Source organism: Microtus oregoni, unplaced genomic scaffold (assembly GCF_018167655.1).
Source record: "Microtus oregoni isolate MIOR12 unplaced genomic scaffold, Mior012 000094F_ref0000399, whole genome shotgun sequence".
NCBI classification, from domain to species: domain Eukaryota; kingdom Metazoa; phylum Chordata; class Mammalia; order Rodentia; family Cricetidae; genus Microtus; species Microtus oregoni.
Genome location: NW_024544707.1, coordinates 938748 through 960171, shown reverse-complemented (window position 1 = coordinate 960171; position 21424 = coordinate 938748). Strand labels below are relative to the sequence as shown.

Genomic DNA, 21424 nt, shown 5'->3' with positions numbered 1-21424 from the left:
CCAGCCCATGAAATGGAGCTATTCACCGCTAAAGACGGGTGACATCGTCACCTCAATTTGTCTAATCTAGAAACTCTCTCATGGATACACCCAAAGGTTTGGCTGCTGGGTGATTCTAGATTCTGGCAAGTTCACAGTCAACATCAATCAGCCATCACGGTACCCATGAACGACAGTCACCATAGAGCTTCCATGTTGTGAGGAAACCCAGACTGGATAGCCTGGTGGGCAGCTCCAGATGGAAGTGGCCTTCGGATGACTAGGGCGCCCATCTTTGAACCGCCACAGCCTTCTAACCTCAAAGGGAAGCCTCAGACCTGGCATTGGTACAACGGAACTATTTCAGCAGTGGCTAAAGCAGTGTTTCCAGCCCAGAGGACAGAAAGCAAAAGTGCTGGGCAGAAGTCAACCTGTAATTACATTTCAACACTTCTATACCGTTGGGCATGCTCCAAGGCTCATAGCAGAATTCAGACTAAAATAGGGATCAGCAATACAAGACCCCACATACAACTGGGGTATTAGATTGGGGGGAGGCGGAGCCCCCACCATTTATGTTACTTCTCTTCATTATTCTACAGGAAGTTGCTTAGGAAAATTCTTATAAGTTAAACATGGGCCCCACCAGCCGAGCCCCATCAGGGGTGGAGTCTGGACAGATGATTAACCAATTGTTCAGAAAGACTTCTGGAGTTTGCAAGGGGTTGTCCAACATCCACCAACACAACTAAACTTCAAGAGCACCGCTGTCCCCTTGGCAGATGTAACCGGTGGACTCTGGGGACAGCTCTGTCCATCAGAGGATCGTGCATCCACAGCAGTATCGCTTGGGGTAGTCAGCCACGTATACCTGGTGGTCGGTGCCATAGATGTAGTAGACAGAAGTCTTTCCTTGGTACCAGTAGTGAACTTCTGTGATGGGGATCAGCTCGATGGTCTGGCGCTGAGGAAACAAACGGCCAAACACGGAGTCACACCCTAGTCTCTCATTTGTTTACGAGGCAGCATCAGCTTCCCCAGGCTTGTGGGGTAACGTGCTGGGTGCACAGGATGTCCGGAGCTGACCATCTGGATTCATCTCCCGCTGCACTCCTACGCTAGTCCTATCTCTGACACTGTGATAAATATCCAGACCAAAAGCAACTCAGGGGAGAATGGGTTTACTTGGGCCCCTAACTCCACGTTACTGTCCATCTCATCTCAGAGGGGAGCTGATGCAGGAACTTGAAATAGCTAAGGAATGTATCCCTTTTCCTGTTTGTCATCCGTCTCCACACTCACACAGCTCAGGACTCAAACCTACGGAATGACGCTGCCCACAGTGGATGGGTCTTCTCATCTCAATAAACACAATCCAAGACAATCCCCCACAGGACAACCTGATCTAAACAAAATCTCACTGGGAGAGACTCTTCCCAGGTGATCCTAGACGTGTCCAGTTCACAGCTAACTGCCCATCACTGTTCCTTCCCACAGTCTACGTCCTGGGAAAACCGACTTATCTTCAGTTACTGTCTGATATTAGAAGTGAGGCATGGGTATCCCCAGGGGACCTCAAGAAAGCCCCAAGACATTTCCAGAAGCATAAATGTCTCCATGAGCTACTGGATGAGGGTGAAGAACAAAGTTGTTTTCAATATTTTCATATCCAAAACAGCAGAGAAATGTCTCGAGTGGCTTATTGATTTTGATTTTGGTTTTAAGATAAAATGTCAGAGAAATGCCAGCATTTGGTGGATTCTGTGAGGCTTATCTAGCCAGATGTCCCTCTGCCACCACCACAGTTGTGTGTCAGCATAGCCTCAGAGGAGTCTTTCTCAAATGCTCTCCTTTTGGCAGATAGGAAAACAAAAGGCTCATGTGACTTTGGGTCCTGAACATCAAACACTGCAAACCTGGGCCCCTCACCTTAGCAGTCCCCTTGTCAAGCTCATATCTCCTCCCAGCATCCACCTCTTTCTAAACAGCGCCCCACCCCGCACCCAGAAGAGGGAGCAGAACTCTCTATCTTCCACAGAGTCAGCCTCAGAACCTCAACTCCAGCCCCTTCTCTGAGTAGTTAGTTCAAAACCTTCAGCTCTGCTGAAGAAGGAAGTGGGGCTCCTGGGGTGGAAAGAGGGGGCCCCTGTCACTTTTAGTTCCTGGTACTATTGGGCTGTTGGCAAGGGCAACCCATAGCTGGTATACAGTTGTGGCTTCTCCAGATGTTAAAGTAGCATGTCCCTGGGGCATTTCTGTGGTCTGCCCTGTGCCTTTGGCTCATGCTGCTTCCACAACCCACTCTCGGGCATAGAATTCCAAACACAAGAAAATGGTATGACAGCTAGGGGCCAAACCTTCCTCACTCCCTAGAAGCCCTTCCCATCAGAAACCATCAGATGGTTGCTCAGCTTTCTCTTCTAACTGTCCTTGAGTCCCCAAGGAATACTGGGGCAGAGCAGAGCCCTGGAGAAGGACCTAGGAGCATAGGACACTGCCCAGGAACAGGGTTAGAAACTTCTGTGACCCTTCCTGTGTGGTGCTGAGCTCCATTTCTCAGACCTTGACTTTCTTATATGTGGAATGAGGTCAAAAGTCTTTCAAAGTTGGGGTGCCAAATGAAATCAGAAAACTAACTCATATTCATCAGCCTAAAGCAATGGCACAAATGATCATTTTGGAAATCAAAGGCAGAAGCCGAAACACTCCCACCAAAATTGATATGCAAAGCCTTGTAAATAAGGACTAACAGACACACGAAATTAGGAGCCAAGGCTGCTGCTCAGAGGCCTGGGCAGAAGATCAGGAACACTTTGGCTTCTAGACCCTTCTACAAGAAGCAGCAGCATCCCCGCCTCTATCCACTGTGTGCTCAGAAGATCTGGATTTAAGCCCACAAACTACCCAAGCCCTCAGCCCTTCAGAAGACGGTCCTCTTGTAATTGACTGCTTGTGTGTTTGCTTCTTGGCTGTACTCCACGATGGGGAGGATTCTAGCTATCCACTTGCAGCTGCTGGAACTGTGCTCACTGTGGTGGCTGCCACCTCCTCATGACTAGATTCCACTCCCCCATCGTCTCTAACAAGAATAAAACACTGTCACGGATCACTGACTCTGGCTCAATCGGGATCAAATCAGGACCAAAGGCCAGTTAGAAAAGAGGATCCCAGATGTGACCTCACCCATTCTGTCCCCGTAAAAATAAAAATACTTTTTTTAATGTGCACATCTCTTGCCTTGCTCTTTCCAGCTCCAGGATTTTCCACGGTGGATTATGTTGCTTGAGGTTAGCTTGTCATGGGAGGAAGGCTTTAGAGGCCGCACCAGTCACTCATATACCGTATCATTTAGTTCAGCATGTTGTGAAAGGACTCACATTGGCCACTCTGTGAGTATAATGGTCCCCACAGTGACCAGTGCTTGCAAGGTGCTCGAGTCATGTTGTCCCTCGAGCCCAAAGTATTCCAAAAGCCTCCTGCCATGCCCAAGGTGATGTCCCATCTGGGACTCCTTTACTCAAGCCAGACTGTCACAACAGGAGTAGAGCTATGTTGGCCAGACACTCATGTCCCTCCCTGGCAGACTATTGACACAGTGGATCCCAAGGAGTCACACAGCGGGTCAGGCACCATGCAGAAGAGGTGGGTTAGTGATGGGTGGGGTCACGCCTTGACCAGGACCTAAGGCCTGTCGGGGTTCCAAAGACAGACCTGGAGGTAGAAAGTCATTAGATTTCTCTAGGCATGCCTCTTCCCAGGGTGCTGCAGCTAGTAAATCTTTTTCTGCTTTTACCAATCCCTCATCTCGTTAGTTCACATATGGGGAACAGGTGGCCAAGCCCAGACTGTGGTTTACTCAGGTAACCACCATGGTACTCCACCCAATGCCAAAGCCCCGGGAGACCAGTGGGGGATCCGTCCCTGCCCAGTCCCATTTCCTGACAGCCTGCTGCTGCACCCACCCCAGATCTGACCACCGATCCCCATAGCCCAGTTCTCTGCAGAGAACTCTGAGGGCTATCGAGCCTACCTTCCATGGCCAGGGAAGATGATGCCAAGAAGGCAGCAGCCCAGCCTCCTGGCATTGGGGCATGACTGAAGGTCGGAGCCACTCTGGGCTCAGACTGAGGCTGCCTTGTAACTGACATGGCTTCCCTCTTAGCTCTTCCCCTATCCTTCAAGCTCCCTTTCCTCAGTAAATGACACTCATATATGCATTTCTTGGGGCTGCTCTGCAGAGCCCAAACTGAGATAAGAACCAACCCCATGACTTTTCAGACACGGAGGGTCAGTGGACGGGGGTTTAGGTCAAACCTCCGGAGAGTGCCAGAACTGAGAAACAGGTGCCAACTGGGTGTGTCCTGCAGTGTCTGGGTTACTGACAAGGTCCCAAGTCTCCCACCCCAGATCCCCAAAAGCCTATACTAACTTCCGGAATATCTAACAAAAGAACTGCTCCTCTTAAGAAATTCCTTCCAGTCTCTGGGCTTGCATTTATAAGAATAACCCAGGGGATCAGATTGGACCAGGGGACACCACAGAGACTATTGGCTCAGATTCTTGTTATGATGTTGAAAAGCTGGAAGGTTCCATGTAAATGCCTGGATGCTAGACAGTCTGAGAGCTCCCTGCTACGTGCAGACACAGAGCTGAGTAGAGACTGAATCTTCAGAGGGCCACCCAGGTGACCACCTGGCCCTGGGAGACAATAGAGTTTGCAGTGCCTGAAGCTCACTTTAGTCCCCTTCCAGATCCCAGGTGGTCTCAGTTCATTTTAAAGCATGCATGTTTGCTTTCTCTCTCCTTCCTTCCAGCGGGAGAGATTGCAGAGAACAGGAAGTGGGGCTGGGTCTCATTGGGAAAGATAGAAACGAAAGCAGGTTGTGCCACAGGGTAGCACCCGGAAACCTTTAGCCCACAGCAGCAGTCAGAGAAGAAACCAGCCAAGAAGACATATGAAGAGGCTGCCTCAGGAAGCCCCAACTGAACCAGAATGCCCCAGCTGCCTCAGGATGCCCCAGCTGCCCCAGGATGCCCCAGCTGCCCCAGGAAGCCCCAACTGAACCAGAATGCCCCAGCTACCTAAGGATGCCCCAGCTGCCCCAGGATGCCCCAGCTGCCCAGGATCACATGAGGATGCAGGAGACCCAGAATCTAAGCCCTGCCTGAAAGACCCAGGTTCCCCATCACCAATCTCAAGCACTGGGTGTTCTTTGAGATCAGTACTGGAAATCTTTTCTTTGAGACACAGACCCTCACTGAACCAGATAAGCTGGGCAGCTAACCTCATAGAGCAGCCTGGACCCCCGGGGAGAGTGTCACTACAGAGGATCTTTATGTGGAACCTTGGGATCTGAATTCAAGTCCTCATGCTTGAGCAACAAGCACTTGGCTCACTGAGCAATCTCTCCAGACCCAAAGAACTCTAGTCTATGGCTATACCGTGCTGCAGAGATGGTGATTCCACTGCCACCTAGTGGCCACCAGAGGAACTTCCCAAATGCACCAGTGCACCGGCCTGAGATCTGGGTACTGACTGGGTTTCTTCCTTCCCGCTCTCTGACTATGAGGGAGTTAGAATCACACTAGAACTCATTTCCTGTGAATGAATCCCCAGTCCTCTCTCCCAGTGACTGATGGTCCCTCCTGCCTTTTCAGTGTGATATGCTGGCCCCCAACTCCAGCACACTGCTTCAACCCTGAAGTTTCTTAGGCTGTGCATTTCCCTCCCTCTTGATCTCCCGCACCCTCACTCCTTCAGGTAAAGCCTCATCCCCCTCTCTTTTGTGTGACCAGAGAAGCAGCCCCAAGCCAAGCCCTCATCCTCAGTCCTCAGTTCTCCCTGCCTCACCTGCTGAAGGATGCGCGCACTCCGGGAGGCCAGAGCAGTATTGTGCTCCTCAATGCCCCTCTGGGAGGCCAGAGAGATATCCCGCAGGGGAAAGTCCACAATGGGGTACACCTGGGGAGAGACAAACAGAGCACCTCACTTTCTCTTTCAGAGCACCCCCACATGGGCTATGGAAGATCCCAGGGACAACTCCACTAGGCAGAAGAGTAGGCCCAGAGGGTGATGGGAGAAAGGCTCCGAGGCCACGCAGCAAGCTGAGGGAAACTCTTTAGACCTCATTAACCAGTTGATTGGCTCAGGGTGTCCAGGACAAAGGGGAGGGGTGCAGAGATTCTACACTCCCACCTGCAGCTCATGTTTTCCAAAAGACCCTTTCTGGGGTCCTACTGTGTGCTGAGCGAGATAAAGCCGGGATTAAAGCACATGGGTCATGTATCACACCAATATTGAAGCTTCCCACTGTGTGTCTCAGGGACACAAAATGAACTGCGCAGAACCCCAAGCAGCAGGTTAGCAGCTTTGTACAGCATTGACTTGAGATCGTCTCCCACGTGGAGACAAGCCCCGCCTCCCTTACAGCTCCTCCTTTAGCTCATAACACAGGCAACCTGGTGCCCTTTCCCACATCCTCTCAACATCCCACCGCCTGGGCAAGGGGCCGATGACCTCGTGGCCCTGACACCAGACTCCATTCACAGTCACCCAGGGCCTCATCTCTGTCTGGGAAGCTCTGTCCCCACCATACACATCGGCCCTAAAGCTCACAGAGGGTCAGATGCGCCAGCTAGTCTTCAGGATGCCAACTTCCTTGCACCTTCTTACCGTGGCATTCTCGTCCCTGAAGAGGTTTTCTCCTCTGGCTTTGGCAAGCAGCTCCCCGGGGCAGTGGAGGTGGTGTGGGGACACAAACTCAAACAGGCTGTTCTTCCTGGAGGAGGGAACGAAAGGGAATCGGCCCCACCTTCAAATCACTGATCATCACACCTAAGCGGGGTGGTAAATGGGGGCTGGAGCTAGTGCACAGCCTCTCTAAGCTCAGGGCTTGGTCTGCAAAAAATCAGTCCCCATGTACCTTTGGTTGCCTAGCATTTATCCGGGCCAGGGACAGAACATGGACTTCGTAATGGAGAACATCCATGGCTGACCTTGGGGATACATGCACACGGTTTTATCCCGGATATCAGCGTTCATGGGCCCCATGGCTGCTGCCCCAGCTGGTGATGATGACAATGTAAACTCAAAGCTAGAGCCAGGACCATAGCTCAGGGGGTGAAGGTGCTTGCTGCCAAGCCTGGCAAACTGAGTTCAATATCAGGATCTAATATGGTGGAAAGAGAAGCGACTCCTACAGGAGGGCCGCAGTACCCAAGTGCCTTCACATGTACGCACGCACTTCCACATCTGAGCATCCTCACACTCACACAAAGTAGTAGGAGTAAAAACTTGAAAAATGAGAATAAAAGTAAGCTCAGAGCCAAAGCCACCCTGCATTCTCTCCCGTCACCGCTGCTCCCTCCTGGACCAGGGAGAAGCCCCTAGGAGGAGGAGGTTCTCTGTATCCGCAACAACCCCCCCACCTCCTCCAGGCCTGGCCCCTGGGTGTCACTTACCACATGATGACCAGTTGGACAAAGTGCTCCAGCTTCCTCTCCCCCTTGCAGGTGGCACATGTCTTGTTCCCCCTCCCAGAGCAGGTGCTACACCTGTGGTCACAGATAACAGCATTCCTGTGTCTCCAGAGGCCCCTGCTCTTAACCCTCTCCAATAGAAGACAAATACCTGCCCACTGTCACCCTGATGTGGTAGTGTCATATATCAATCTGTTGATTTCATTGGTTAAGTAATAAAGAAACTGCTTGGCTGGCCCTCACAGGTTAAAACATAGGTAGGTGGAGTAAACAGAACAGAATGCTGGGAGAAAGAAACTGAGTCAAGGAGTCCCCATGATTCTCCCACTCCAGACAGATGCAGGTTAAGATCATTCCTGGTAAACCAGCTCATGGGCTACACAGATTATAAGAAATTGGCTAGTCCAGGTGCGAGAGTTAGCCGAGAAAAGGCTAGATATAATGGGCCAAGCGGTGTTTAAAAGAATACAGTTTCCGTGTAATTATTTCGGGTAAAGCTAGCCGTGGGGGGGGCCAGGTGCCGGGGATGCAGCCCGCCGCTCTTACTACTACATCACCCTCTCCCTCCTCTGACTGCTGAGCTAGAGTAGCCCCTTGGGAGTCTATCCTCTCCATGCCCAGGCCACTTGGTTCCGTGGCTTTTTGTTCCCACCCTCTGTGGCCAGCTTGTGGTCTCAGCCTGGCTGATTACCTCATTCCATCTGTCTGGCAACCAATACATGGACCCAAGTCAATACGAGGAGAACCACCTTAGAATGTTTTGGGAACTCTTCAGAAGAATGTCCCTTCCCAGTGGGCTACTTAACCTGGTCCTCACACCACTCCAGTTTGGTGACACTATTTAAGCACCTGGATCTAGCCAGACCTGATACCATGACACAAATATCTTCTTAGACTGTACTATAAATGTACTCTTTTGCCACAGCCAATTTTAACTGGGTTGCTGTACTTGAAAAATGAAATAAATGAATTTTCTAACCCAAAGACATTATTCACTAGTCACGGTAGAAGGTACAGTAAACCTTGGCCAGTGAGGCTCAGCCATTAACTAATCTAATTTTAAATATTTTCTCTCCTTGTAGTTTTCTGTTTCCCTTCCACAGTTTATACATATTGAGAGGACATGAGTTCCAAGACATCATAGCCCACTGTATGCAAAGCCCCAAGGGTAGAGATGGAATGTTCTGGGTTGCTTAGTTGGTCCACCGACTTGCTAAACAGCTCCTACAGCTAGGCCCTGCTCTGAGTTATATAAAGAATGCTTAGCCCAGAGCCTGGGCTCAGAGTTTAAACTGGCCCTTCCCGCTGGTGTTCCTTAGAGTGCCTCTCCACGCCCCATCTCCTCACGCGTGCATACTTTTGATGCATTTCCTGAAATGCCAGGCCCTGAAACAAGCTCACCCACACACGAAGTCCAAGAGCACCCAATAGCCACGGACTCTGGCGGTACAGTGATGAGAGGGTCAGTGACCCATGGCCTTTTCAGCTGCGCAGTGACTAGAAAGAAACCTAAGAACAGAGAGCCTCCCCCCACCTCCTGCAAACACACTCCTACCTGCGCCTGCCGGATCCCGAACACATATGGCATCTCCGGGGCTGCCTGGCCTTTCGCTTGGTACCACTGCAGGACGAACACCTCACCTGTGGACACGCCCAGACTCAGAAGAAGTCTCTCCCAGAAGCAGTGCCCAGGCCATCCTGGGACCAGCTTCCAACCCAGCCCTGTGACGCTGACCCACGTCTCTTCCTCCCCTGGGTTTGTGGTTTGTGGCTTGAGGATTGGTGACTATACACCATGCCGGGCACAGGGTTCCAAGACTTCATGTCCATAGATCCCTGCTTCTTCTCTCTGATTTGACCCTACTCCAAAGCCCCAAGACCTGCCTCCAACCAAGTGTCTGGAAGGACCCAAGAGTGCACAGGCTGAAGTCCAGGGTAATGGCAGGTCATTTTTAGGAAAGTACCAGGGGTGGACTCCTGACATTCAAAGCAAGAGAGGAGGAAAGGAGCCAGCCAGGAGGAAAGAACAGAAAGATCACAAGGAGGTGGGGCGGGGGGGGGTGGAGGGGTGGATTGCAGAGGCCCCAGGAGGCAAATGGCAGGAGGACACAAGGAGAGGAAAGAAAAGCCAGGGGCAGCCCACTGGGACCCATCATGAGCAGGTGAGAGATGAGGGCCCAGCAGGCATCTGAATGGGGAGAGAGGCATGGTGGTACAGCAAGCGATCAATGTGTGTCTGACGAGCAGACTCAAAGAGTGAGCCTTGGCTTGAACTTCTAGCCTCCAGAGCCAGCGGTCTGGCCTCTGTAAACCCAGGATGTCTTAGTGTGCTGCAGCAGCCTGGGCAGATAACCCTAGCCCTTCTACCTCACCTCCCAAGCCTTGTGAACTTCACCTCTCTGCGTCTACTTCCCTGAACTCATGGCGGTCCTCCACAGAGGGCTCTGTCTCGAGTGACTGGCCTCACAGTCAAGCAACCATCCACCATCTTGGGGTGTTCAGTTGTACCCCCTTTGCAAAAGTTCATCCAAACTGAGATTGTTGACTGTTTCCACCCCCTCACAGAGGGTTGGGGAGGGTCACAAGAGTCTCACCTCAGTTCCTGTCACTCTCCACTGCCTGTTATATGCAATTCTGCCTCAAGGAAGCGCTAGAGTATCTAGGTCTGGGAAGGGGGACTCCATCTATGCTGACAGTTACCACCTGCTGACTAAGGCATTTCAGAGCCAGCATGCTGAGGGAGGCACATCCACACCCTTATAACCAACCCTCAGAACCCCAAAACACTCATTGGCTCTCCAGAATAAGCTCAGGTGGAATTGTGCCTGGGCCTGTGGTTGGGACCTTGGGAAAAGGGACAGATGTTGTTTTCATCGTTCCTTGGGAAGGCATTTTAGCATGGCCCTAGGACCCATTCTCTGACGGGGCCCAGCCCTATGCAGATCCTCAATGCCTGTGACGAGGAAGAGGAGAAATTCCTAAACTGCATCATCAAAGCATGAGTGAGGGTTGCCGGAGGCACCCATTCTGACTATCCCAGTCACAGATGGGAAACTGCAGACTTAGAAAGGGAAGATGACTCACTGAGGTGACACCTGGTGCAGGAAGCCTTTAGACCCTGCCCCGCCATCCCTAAGTCCACCCCAACACCCACACAGGATCACTTACTCTTAGGGCCCACCCATGACTCACCATGCCGGCCCCATGGCAGCCGCTGCACTTATAGCGGCCACGCCCGTGGCATTTGTGACATTCCTGAAAGGGAAGAGTGCTCCTTAGGTGGAGGTCCCTAAGCAGGACCAAACAGCCTGCTCTCACACTGAACATAAGCAGAAAGGGCCTGGAAAACTCAAAAGGCTCATGCATTCTGCTTGGGAGAAAGGAGGACAGGAAACCCTGGATGGCTTCGTTCTCCCAACCCTAGACTACCATGGGAAATATCAGGGGGAAAGACCCTTCCAGGTGGCTGGAGACACAAAGCAGTTTTGAATGCCAACCCAAGGTCTCAGGTCAGAACATCCCGGCCCATCTCAGGCTTCCCCGCTTGCTAAGATGCGGATGCTGTGAGCCCTCAGCTAGCTAATACTCTAGCTTCCTGTCAGACTAAACCACAAAGGCTGTCTTGCCTCAGTAACCCACTCACGTGGGCCTTGAGAACACATGAAAGGGACAACGCTTTTGTGAAAGGCAAGGAGTAAGCTGCTAGACTCTGTCGCTAAATGGAAATAGTTTCTGTGTTGTCCAGAAACGAGCGAAATGCTTTTGTGACCCACTTCAGCTCCTCTGTGTCTGGTTACTTTGAGGACTCAAGGAGTCAAATTACATTCTTAAATCAAGTGTTAATGAGAAAACAGCCAATTGTCAGATAAGAAGAGAATGGGGGTGTCAATCAAACACCAGGTTTCCACACTTCCTGCTAAGACAGATTTCTAGACAGCAGACATCAAAACTGTTCTCCTACTGACATCCAAGAAAAAGCTCAGTGAAGTGTGTGTGGGGGGGGATTGTACGCTTGTGTTTACACAGCTCATATGGAGACCAGAGGTCTTTTAAGTGTCTGCTTCGATTATTGCCCACCTTACTTTTTGAGACAAGGTCTCTCTCTGAGCCTCCAGCTCACCACTCTGGTCGGGCTGGATGGCCAGGGAACCTCAGGGGTCCTCCTGTCTCTACTTCCCAATGATGGGGTTACAAGTGCAAGCCCCCACACCCAGCTTTTTACCTATGTGCTAAGGATAAAAACTCAGGCCCTGTGCTTGCTCAGCAAGTCATTTACCCGCTGCATTTCAGAGTTGAGCTCGTGCCAATTTCATTGAGTCCTAAACTACTTACCTTACTCTCAAGCAAAAACCGAGCAAGGAAGCATGCATGCATACAGTTGCCTTAGGAATTTTGTCACTTGCTATATCCAGCTGGTGACGGCACTGTCGCCTCCCTAAGACACATGCTGTTCTTAAGTTGGGCTTTATTTTTACCACAGGCATGGCCTACGAGGCTGGCCTTGGGAGCAAGCCTGGTAAAGCACGGAGAAGGTGAGAAACAGACTTAGCGAGCAATACGGATGACCCAATCAGCTGTTACCTTGACCAGAGAGGAGTGAGGCACTTGGAACTTTCTGGTGTCTTCCTGAAACATCGGAGGCACCTGGACCTTCATGTCCCAGAGTCTGGGAGAGGCACCTCTCTGCGGTCCATCCACCGAGTGGTCTGACACAGAAGGGGTCATCGTGAGGACCGCAAAAGGCACCAAGCATAAACCTTTGTGTTTCCACCCAGCAGCATGACTCCCCCTCTTTGGTGTGCACATCATGAGCTCGGGCTGCAGAAGAGTGGGTACAGTGCCCCCCTGCTCTCCAAGGTTAAGCACTTTGGACCTGGGTTTGAATCCTGCTCCTCTACTTCCCAGCTGTGTAACCCTAGGAAAGTGATTTAACCTCTCTGGAATTTAATCATCTCATCTCTAGCATGGGGATGAATAATGGGCACCTAACACGTAGGATTACAGTGACAATTAAACTGAAGCTTGTGTAGAAGATGTCTGCACAGGATGGCAACACTGAAGGACCAATGAGCAGGAACCATCTCTACCGCAGCCTCTACCCTGTTCCCATCCTCCTCTTCCAGACAGCATGCTCTCACACTGAAAACACACATAAAGGGCCTGGAAAACTCAAAAGGTTCGTGCATTCTGCTTGGGAGAGAAGAGGAAAAAGAAATCCTGGAAGGCTTTCTAGAGAAGGTGACACCTGGTTGGGTTTTGAAGAATGGACTAGAGATGGACAGCAGAGAACAAAAGAGAGACACCTCTAGAGCACTGCAGAGTGCAAGGTGGGAGGGCACAGTTCGTGAGGAATTTGAGGGTCTAGAAATTTAGGGAGGTTAGGTGGATGTCCAAGCCCAATGCTGTCTTCACAGTCAAAAAATGCTAGGCTTTCCTTAGCCTCTTGCAAACTACTTCCCAGGCAGAATCACCTTCCAGGGTCAGAACTCGGGAGTCACTAAGATAAAAGGCATCCCACTGTTTTATACTAAGTGGGGAAACGGAGACCCCCACACACAAAGACAAACATCAGATTCAGCTTTAGTGACTGAACCAAGTCCTGAGATGGTCCCGCAGGCCCAGCCTTGTTCCTTCCAAGCAAACCAAGTCGAGACAGTTCACTCACTGGTGACGGGCTGAAATGTCCACTCGCTGCCCCGGGATTCGCTGAAGGTCTCCAGGCGATACTACAGATGAGAACACCAGTGCCTCGGTACAGACGAGAACACCGGTGCCTCGGTACAGGCGAGAACACCGGTGCCTCGGTACAGGCGAGAACACCGGTGCCTCGGTACAGGCGAGAACACCGGTGCCTCGGTACAGGTGAGAACACCGGTGCCTCGGTACAGGCGAGAACACCAGTGCATCACGAGCCGCGCCAGCCATTCCTGGTGATAGCACTCTGCTGCAAAAGGATGATGCTTCCACCCGCATGGGTTGCTGGGAACAAAAGTGTGACTACCACTGCCAGGACCCAGTGCAATCTCAGCTTCCCATGAAGTTCTACATAAGATCCATCTACAGGACAAATCCTGTACAGGGCAGTACTAGCCCATGGTCCAGGGAGGCCCCAGGTTCCCTGTTCTAAGCACTCCCTGACTCATGACAAGGTCCTTCTCCTTAATCCTTATGCACAAAGCTAGGGTGAGAAGGGACCTTGGGCCTCACCTGGGTCTCTCTCTCTCTCTCTCTCTCTCTCTCTCTCTCTCTCTCTCTCTCTCGTTGGAGAAAATAAAAGCTTTGAGAGGTCAGCTCTTTGCTTAGATCACAGGGCTGCAAGTTGGTCCCTTCTTTCTCCACATCCAGGACCTATCCACTCTCATGAGCTGACTTCCACTTAATTGTGTCTTCTTGGAGTAAAAGTTTGACACTAGCAAGTATGCCCTGAGATTCTGTTTCAGGGCCCCACGTGTGCAGGAGACCAAAGCACCATCTATGGTCTGAAGGTCAGAGGTGAGATTTCCCCAGTTCCAAGGCACTGGCATGACTTAGGAGACACAGAGTCTAGGCAGAGTCAAGGGAGTAGAAGGTCTCTTATCAGTCTGTGCCTCATGGAAGTGTGCAAGGAGGCCTAGGCTTCTGGTTGACAAACCTAACTTTGAACCCTAGATCTACCACATCTAACCATAGGTGTTTGGTCAAGCATCTCAGCCTCTCCTAATCCCTAGTACTGGCTCCGGACTCTGTGGACAACTCTGCATTATGATGGACAGTTCGCCAGGGCGGGAGGGGGGGGTGTCTAACATGGTCTTATCTGCTTGTGCACGTGAACTTGTCCATCATGATGAGATTCCTATGTTCTGATTATTAGATACAAAATCGGGAAGTTGTGGAAGAGACTGTTTGCACGCACCCCCAGGACCAATGCCCCCATGGCTCAGTGTCCCCAGGCCCCCAGGTATGGCCTCCCTACCCTGCAGAGGGTTTGCTGTCGCAGCTCCTGGATGATGATGTTGCCAGCAGCCGCAGTGCTATAGCAACACTGAGAGTTCACGAAGCTGACCAGGGCCTCCCGGGCCACCTCCTCAGTCACCACAGGGACTCTGCTGGGAAGAAAACAAAGGAGCAGAGGTCTGGGAGGGGCCTGTGGGCTAGCCACAACTGGTCTCTTGGAGTGCAGGGGAACAACACTCAAGCCCGAAGAGCAAAGAATCCAAGGCCTGACTGTGCTAAGGAGTCAGTGCAGGAGATATCTAGCCAAGGGGACCACATGACAGGGTGCTTAGGGGAAGTAGGACATTCTTGAAGGCCTAAAACCCACATTAGCCCAAGTATGGGGCCTAGGAAAGAAGCTAAATTGTGAATTAAAAAAAAAATCATGTCCTGAGAAAACCAACTTAAAGGGAGGAAAGATGATGAGAAAGGACTGACAGTTTCCATGGTCACAAATGAGTTAGGGCTGACAGTCTCCATGGTCACTTGGCTCCAAGCTTCTGAGCTCACAGTGAGGCAGAGAGCCATGGTGGGAGCCTGTGGGGGTGCACAGAAGCTGCCCTGGAGGACAAGAAGCAGAAAGAACAGGAAGGAGCCAGGGACCTGCTTCCTCCAATAAGATCCACCCTCAACAGTTTCCACCGCCTCCCAAAAGTCCATGCAGCTGTGCTCGCAAGGGGTGAAACCAGCGACAAGGCTGGTGCCCTCAGGATCCATCACTACTCAAAGGCCTTCAGTGAGGGGGAAAGCGGGAGATGAAGCCTCTGGCACAAGAGCCTCCAGGCTATCTCATCTTCAAACTGTAGGAGATGAAGTATCCGGCACAAGAGCCTCCAGGCTATCTCATCTTCAAACTGTAGGAGATGAAGCCTCCGGCACAAGAGCCTCCAGGCTATCTCATCACAAGAGCCTCCAGGCTATCTCATCACAAGAGCCTCCAGGCTATCTCATCACAAGAGCCTCCAGGCTATCTCATCACAAGAGCCTCCAGGCTATCTCATCACAAGAGCCTCCAGGCTATCTCATCGCAAGAGCCTCCAGGCTATCTCATCGCAAGAGCCTCCAGGCTATCTCATCACAAGAGCCTCCAGGCTATCTCATCTTCAAACTGTAGGAGATGAATGGCCCAGCTCCTACAGGTGTGGGAAACTGAGGTCTAGAGATGATGCTACTTCCTCCTATGGAGGTAGAAACAGACTAAATGACCTCAGGGACCCGAATCTTTGTCAGAAGAGCTGTGAGCATGCACGATAACTAACTGAGGGCTGGTCCCCAGGCCACAGCCTGAGTGGGATGGAGTGAGTACTCTCCAGCCCCTTCTCTGGAAAAAGTTTCTCCCTGAGATCCAGGCACCTCCTTACTAATGTCTTTCCCCAAAACACCTCAGTAAGGAGCCTTCTGTTCTTTACCTCCCTCCTTCCCACATGCACAGTCTCCCCGATGCCTGGAAAACCATTTTCTCCCCATTCCTAAATCTCACCACTCCCAGCACAGCCAGGCCTGGCATAGGGTCCCAAGTGAGCAACAGAGCTAGCCACTCAGTGTCACATGGGCTCATGCTAGGACTGAGATGCAGATACAGAAGTGTATGCACACAGAGTGACAGGGACTCTGGAAGACTCCTTTAGGCAGGCCACATGCTGAGCCACAAGGTGCATTTGGGAGGGGGCCTCACCACATCCCTTTGGCACAGAGCTGGCTGGAACCCAGAGCTCTGTGACAAGTTTTCTCGAAACAAAAAGGGTGTACATCCCCCCTTCCCCGCCGCCGCCGCCAAGATAGAGATTGGGAGGGTGGGGTGGAGGACTTCAGCAACAGAGAACCAGAGTCAATATTTGAGCAGCATGAGACAGACAGGCATGGGTCTACTGAGCTCCGCAGTGGCAGGGCAAAGGCTGCCATAGACAATGTACACACATATGACTGTGGCTGGATTCCAGTATCACAGGACTCACAGAAAACAGCCTAGGGGCTGGGTTTGACCCAGAGGCCAGAGTTTGCAAAGCCCTGATACTGTCTGTGGTTTCCACTGCTGAAGAACCCAACACGCTGAAGATTCCCAGGCCATATCCCCAGGGAGATCTGGTTTAGTGAGTCTGGAATGGAGTGTACCACCAGAGGGTATTTCAATGGTGGAGGCAGGGTCAGAGCATTCCAAAGAGAGTTCCCATGGGGCAACAGGAGCATGTGGAAATGCACTGAGACTCACCTATGCTCCAGGACTGAGGACCAAGATGCAGGCTCCTGGGACCTTCCCAGGGACTCTAGGGATGGAAAGAAGACCTGTCCTCCTAGAGAAGAGGGAAGGAAGACATTACCTCAGCTTAGAAGAACACGTGTTGATGCAGTGAAAGAAAAGGCTGGCCTGGTGCTAGTTTAAGGTTAGCCTGGGCTACAGAGTGAGTTCTAAGGCCAGCTTGTGCTATTAAAGAGAAAGGAAGAGGAGGAGGAGGAGGAGGAGGAGGAGGAGGAGGAGGAGGAGGAGGAGGAGGAGGAGGAGGAAAAGGAGGGGGGAGGAGGAGGGAGAGGAGGGGGAGGAGGTGGGGGGAGGAATGGGGGGGGAGGAGGAGGGGGAGAGAAGGAAGAGGAGGAAGAAAGGAGAGAAGTAGAAAGGGCTGGCTCCAGCAAACAGAATAGGAATTTTAAGACCAGCATCATTTGGGTAGCAGAAGGTTCAGCGTCACAGAACACTGCCTACTCTCTATCAAATCCCACTCCCCACACTTCTCAATACCCTAGGAGAAATGAGAGCTATCTCAGCACTGACCTATCTACTCCCCAACCAGCAAGAGCCCCTGAAAGAAGCTGTAGAAACCATGACACTCTGACTCACCGCGCCCTTGAAGAAGCCAGTCATAGCTGGGCAGTCCTTCCAGGAGCTCATCAGGGGGCGCCACAGGACTCTCAGCCTCAAAACTGAGGTCAGCCACACCTGCCATAAAGACACCAAGAGGACAGTGCCAAACTTTGTAGCAGCCAAGGAGATGGGCAAAATCTGCAGCGAATTCAGGGGAAGCTGAAAACCGAGGGTGGGTACACACAAAACACCTCATTCTTTGGGGAAGGTGCCTCTTCCAAACCCTGGATTGGGCTGAGGGTGTGACTTAGTGATAGAGAGTTTCCCCACCACACACAAGTCTGATCCCCACTGTAGGACAAACATCAGAGAACCCTCTAGATTGTTACTTGTACCAAAATTAAATTGTATGGCCCATTCCTTCTAGGCTAATATAAATGGTGAGCAGAATGCTAACCAGGTCTCGTGGTGTGGGAAGTCCTTCTGTATATGTGTTGCTTTTATTGGTTAATGAATAAAGAAGATGCTTTCGGCCAGTGGTTTGACAGAATATAGCCAGAATATAGAGAGAGAGTAGGAGGAGTCAAGGGGAAGTCATGGAGCTGCCAGAGGAGAAAGGTGCAAGCTGCCAGCTAGAACCTTGCCAGTAGGCCACGAGCCTCATGGTAAAATATGAAATAATAATAATGGGTTAACCAAAGATATAAAAGCTAGCTAGCAATATGCTTAAGTGATTGGCCAAGCAGCGGTTTAAATAATATAGTTTCTGTGTGATTATTTCGGAAGTTTGGGTGACTGGGAAACAAACAAGCAGCCTCCGACTACAGTATCGCTCTCTAGGAGAGCAGCCAGGTTCTCCTGGAAGGGAGGGCTTAGGGTCGCTGAAGATTGCAACATGTGGCTGGGGACAGTGACGGGAGAAAAAGAGAATGTCATAAAGACTGATACTCCTCCCTGACACCCTCCAAGTTAGCAAGGCTCTTCTCTATTAGTGAGACAAGCTACCTGTATCTCTAATCCTTCTTTTCAAGGCAGAAAACATGCAGGGGTGGGTTTGTAGCTAGAGGGCGTGCGCTCCTCAGTGGGAAGAGGGGTGGCAGTGATGCGAAGTGGCAGGGTCCCAAGCTTTTCAAAAGGTTTTGCTTTGGATGAGTTCACTGCTTAGCTGCCAGAGTCAGCCACTGTCTTCTGTAAAGAGGTAGGAGAGAGGTGTTTGGACTCCATAGGTTTAACAATCCCAGTCTCGCTTACTGGGCATCACTGCTGGCATAAAAGCAGCCGCACCTTGGCAGATAAGTGTAGCTTTTGTGGGGAGTGAAGTGGGCATCCGGGTTGGCTGCTAAGCTGTATTTTGCCACCTTCCTTGGACCCTCACAAGCCAGTTGATGGAAATAGTCACCTGTAGGGAAGGGCCCTCAGAGGGTCAGGAAGGTGGAGGCTGGAATGGGGGTTTTTCTGAGCCAGGATTCACATGTGGCCATCCATTGTCATTCCCAAGAGCTCAGTAAACATTAAAGTCAGTACTGAGTATATGCCAGTCCTGAGTCAAAGGGATCAAGGGCCATCATGGCTGTGTGTGGCTATGGTCCTGGGCTCTCCAGCATGCCATGCCTTCCCAGGTGTCACACAGATTGAAACTGACGCCCACATAATGGGACCGTGTGTGACAGCCTCCGGCCCTGAGCCTGGCATATAAAAGCCACTCTCTCCCTGGGCTGATCTTGATGTGTGTTCCTTTAAACTAGAAAACAACAAGGAAAATGTCAAGTGTAGCGAGAAAGGCCACTTCTGTCTCCTGGGATGGCCCTGGCTATCAGGCAACCTTGGGTCAACTAGGGCACCAATCTCCGACCCTTGAAGGGAAGACAGAGAAAGGCATGTGGTTGCAGTGACCTCCTAGAGATAAAATAAAAGGGACAGGATGATGGGAAGAATGGAAGGTGGGTAACTCAAGCCCCATCCATTACCCTGGAGTGACCCTGACCTCTGGGGCTGTCCCGGTACCTCATTGCTAAGTTTATACCCCCATTCCACCCAAACAAGAAAGGACTCCAGGCTGACCCCCAGAAGGGCACATTTCCTGTACCACGGGAGGAGCACAGCAGAATTATGGCAGTCACCTACATTGTGCCACACTGTCCCCAGGCCATTGGGGTGAGTTTGGGGGCACCTGTCTGGCTGAGCACCTCACCCCGTTGCACATGGCACTGTCTAAGCTCACACGGAAGTGGCCTCCCCACGCCGCGACTGCTGCATGTTCCCACTCGTGCAACAGAAAATGAGGCCCAGAGGTTCAACCTGAGGCGATCAGTCCACACAGGCAGAGCAGAAAGAAGTGCTCATAGCTCAAGCCCTGCCTCCTTGTCCCCAGGGCCTCGGCATCTGTCTCCAAGTCCCCAAGTAATCTGCTACCACGATTTGCCTTGCAAAGACAGATGGGGAGGTGGAGTCTGCTTGCCAGTCACAAACTAATTTTCTTTTGCATGAAAAGAATGGTTCTTGTAGAGGAAAACAAAGTTAAGAGAGAAGCCCTCTCATCTTTTCTCTTTCCCAATGTTATTCTCTCTGGCTCAGAACCTTCTCTGTCTTAACGGGATCCCAGGGGTAACCTCTCCAGAGCACCGGGATCTCAATGCAGGCCTGCCCATCACATCACACGCCACTTCTCATCCCCTTCCATGCATGGGTGCTCCTCTAGAATACTGAGAAGAAGAGGCATTCAGTAGGCACATACGAGTGTTAGGTGTGCAAAGCACCCCATGTGTGTATGAGTGTGTGACTGGATCGTTGCTTAAGCTTTAAAGAGACATTCAGACCTCTCTTCCTCCAGTTCTCCTAACACCTCCCCCCCTCCCCCGCCCCTAGGTCCCTCGGCTCTCTGTTTCAAACCATACAGCCTTGAAAAATGAAGTCCAAAAATTCGAGTGGGCTGAGCTGAGTCACCCAGCAATCTGGAGGCAGAGCTTGGATCTGAATCCAGACCCGACTTGCTAGCCTAAACAGCGGGAAGGGACGTGCCATCTGTAAACTCCAAGTCTGCTAAAGAGCCACAGCTTAAAGAAAAAAGATGTCACTGGGTATGAGAAGACTTTCAGTCCCAGGGTCCATGGAGATATGCTTGGCTCACAGACTTCTCTAGGATTCCCAGAAAAGTGGCAAGCCCCTCATTGCCTACCTAGAAAGCAATTCAATGACACTGTACCCATACCCCATGGTCCCCACACTCGGGTCTCCTGGTCCAATTTCCTTTTACTCATGGAGAAATGGAGGCTTGGAGACATTAGGTGTCTTGGCCCAAGACCACACAGTCAATCTAACTCAGAGCCAGGACTTGAACCATATCCCCCAATTCTCCACCTGCTGCTGCACGACCACCACTGCCTTGCCTGTACCAAGTCAGGAAGCAAACGTTCTTTTATGTAAACATAGTCTATTTCCTGTAAAACGTGTTTCCTTTCTTGGGTTTTAAGCGGCCCTTCTGTCCCATTGTATTTCTATCCTGCTAACGACAGACTGGGGTGACCAGGACTGTGACAGGCAAGAGGGTGTGTGTAAAGATTTGGGCAGTGACGTTGTACATTAGCTGCGTCTAGGAATGAGACAGAAAAATCCTGAGGGTCAGGCTTCTGTTTGGCTGGATTAGGGGGAGAGGGAGGGTCACTATCACCTGGAGAAAAGGGAGACAAACATGGACAGGGCATATAATAGGAAGGGAGATGCCCTTGAGGTAACTGTGGCATTCTGCCCATTGCTCTAAAGGATATAATAGAGGGGCTATTGGCTGCCACCATCTGTCTTTCCCGAGCAAAGAAAAAGGAAGGAAGAGATATCAAGACAGATGCTAAAGGAAGGCAAGTGATGTGGAGCCAGATCTCGTCCAGTGCTGGCTGCAGAGGTGACCCATTTCCCCCTAGGTTCTACTCACTGTCATCCTCATTCGGATCCCGGTCCATGGTCAAAGTGTCCAGCCAAGTGAGAGTCTGCATTCCTCAGGGCTGAGGTTCCAATCTGAGGGACTACCCTCGGCCCCTCCCAACCCATTGTTACCATTCTACGCACGGCAGAGGCAAAGCTGCCACGCATCCGTCAGAGCAGAGCCCCGCCCTATGTCCCAGCTCCTTGAGTGTCCCACAAGAACCTTTAATTTGTCAAGCTAGAGACCTGGGTCCCTGCTGCACTCTGTGCGGGGAGCTTACA

The 21424-nt window shown here is 51.3% G+C and overlaps 1 protein-coding gene across 2 annotated transcripts; it reads right to left on the bottom strand.

The window, feature by feature from the left end:
• Window positions 1-11: 11 nt before the first annotated feature.
• On the bottom strand, window positions 12-21253 carry LOC121442698 (protein SSUH2 homolog). Of its 2 annotated transcripts, none has more exons than XM_041644310.1 (12): window positions 21153-21253; window positions 17264-17362; window positions 16640-16721; window positions 14411-14543; window positions 13124-13184; window positions 12040-12164; window positions 10651-10713; window positions 9014-9099; window positions 7441-7533; window positions 6653-6758; window positions 5831-5941; window positions 12-943 (listed from the first exon to the last, which is right to left on the bottom strand). In XM_041644310.1, the coding sequence occupies exons 1-12, from the start codon at window positions 21211-21213 to the stop codon at window positions 797-799; spliced, it is 1167 nt and encodes a 388-aa protein (XP_041500244.1). In that variant the 5' UTR covers window positions 21214-21253; the 3' UTR covers window positions 12-796. The 2 variants fall into 2 exon arrangements, with proteins under 2 accessions (XP_041500244.1, XP_041500245.1); XM_041644311.1 differs by having other exon boundaries at window positions 14411-14540.
• Window positions 21254-21424: the final 171 nt, after the last annotated feature.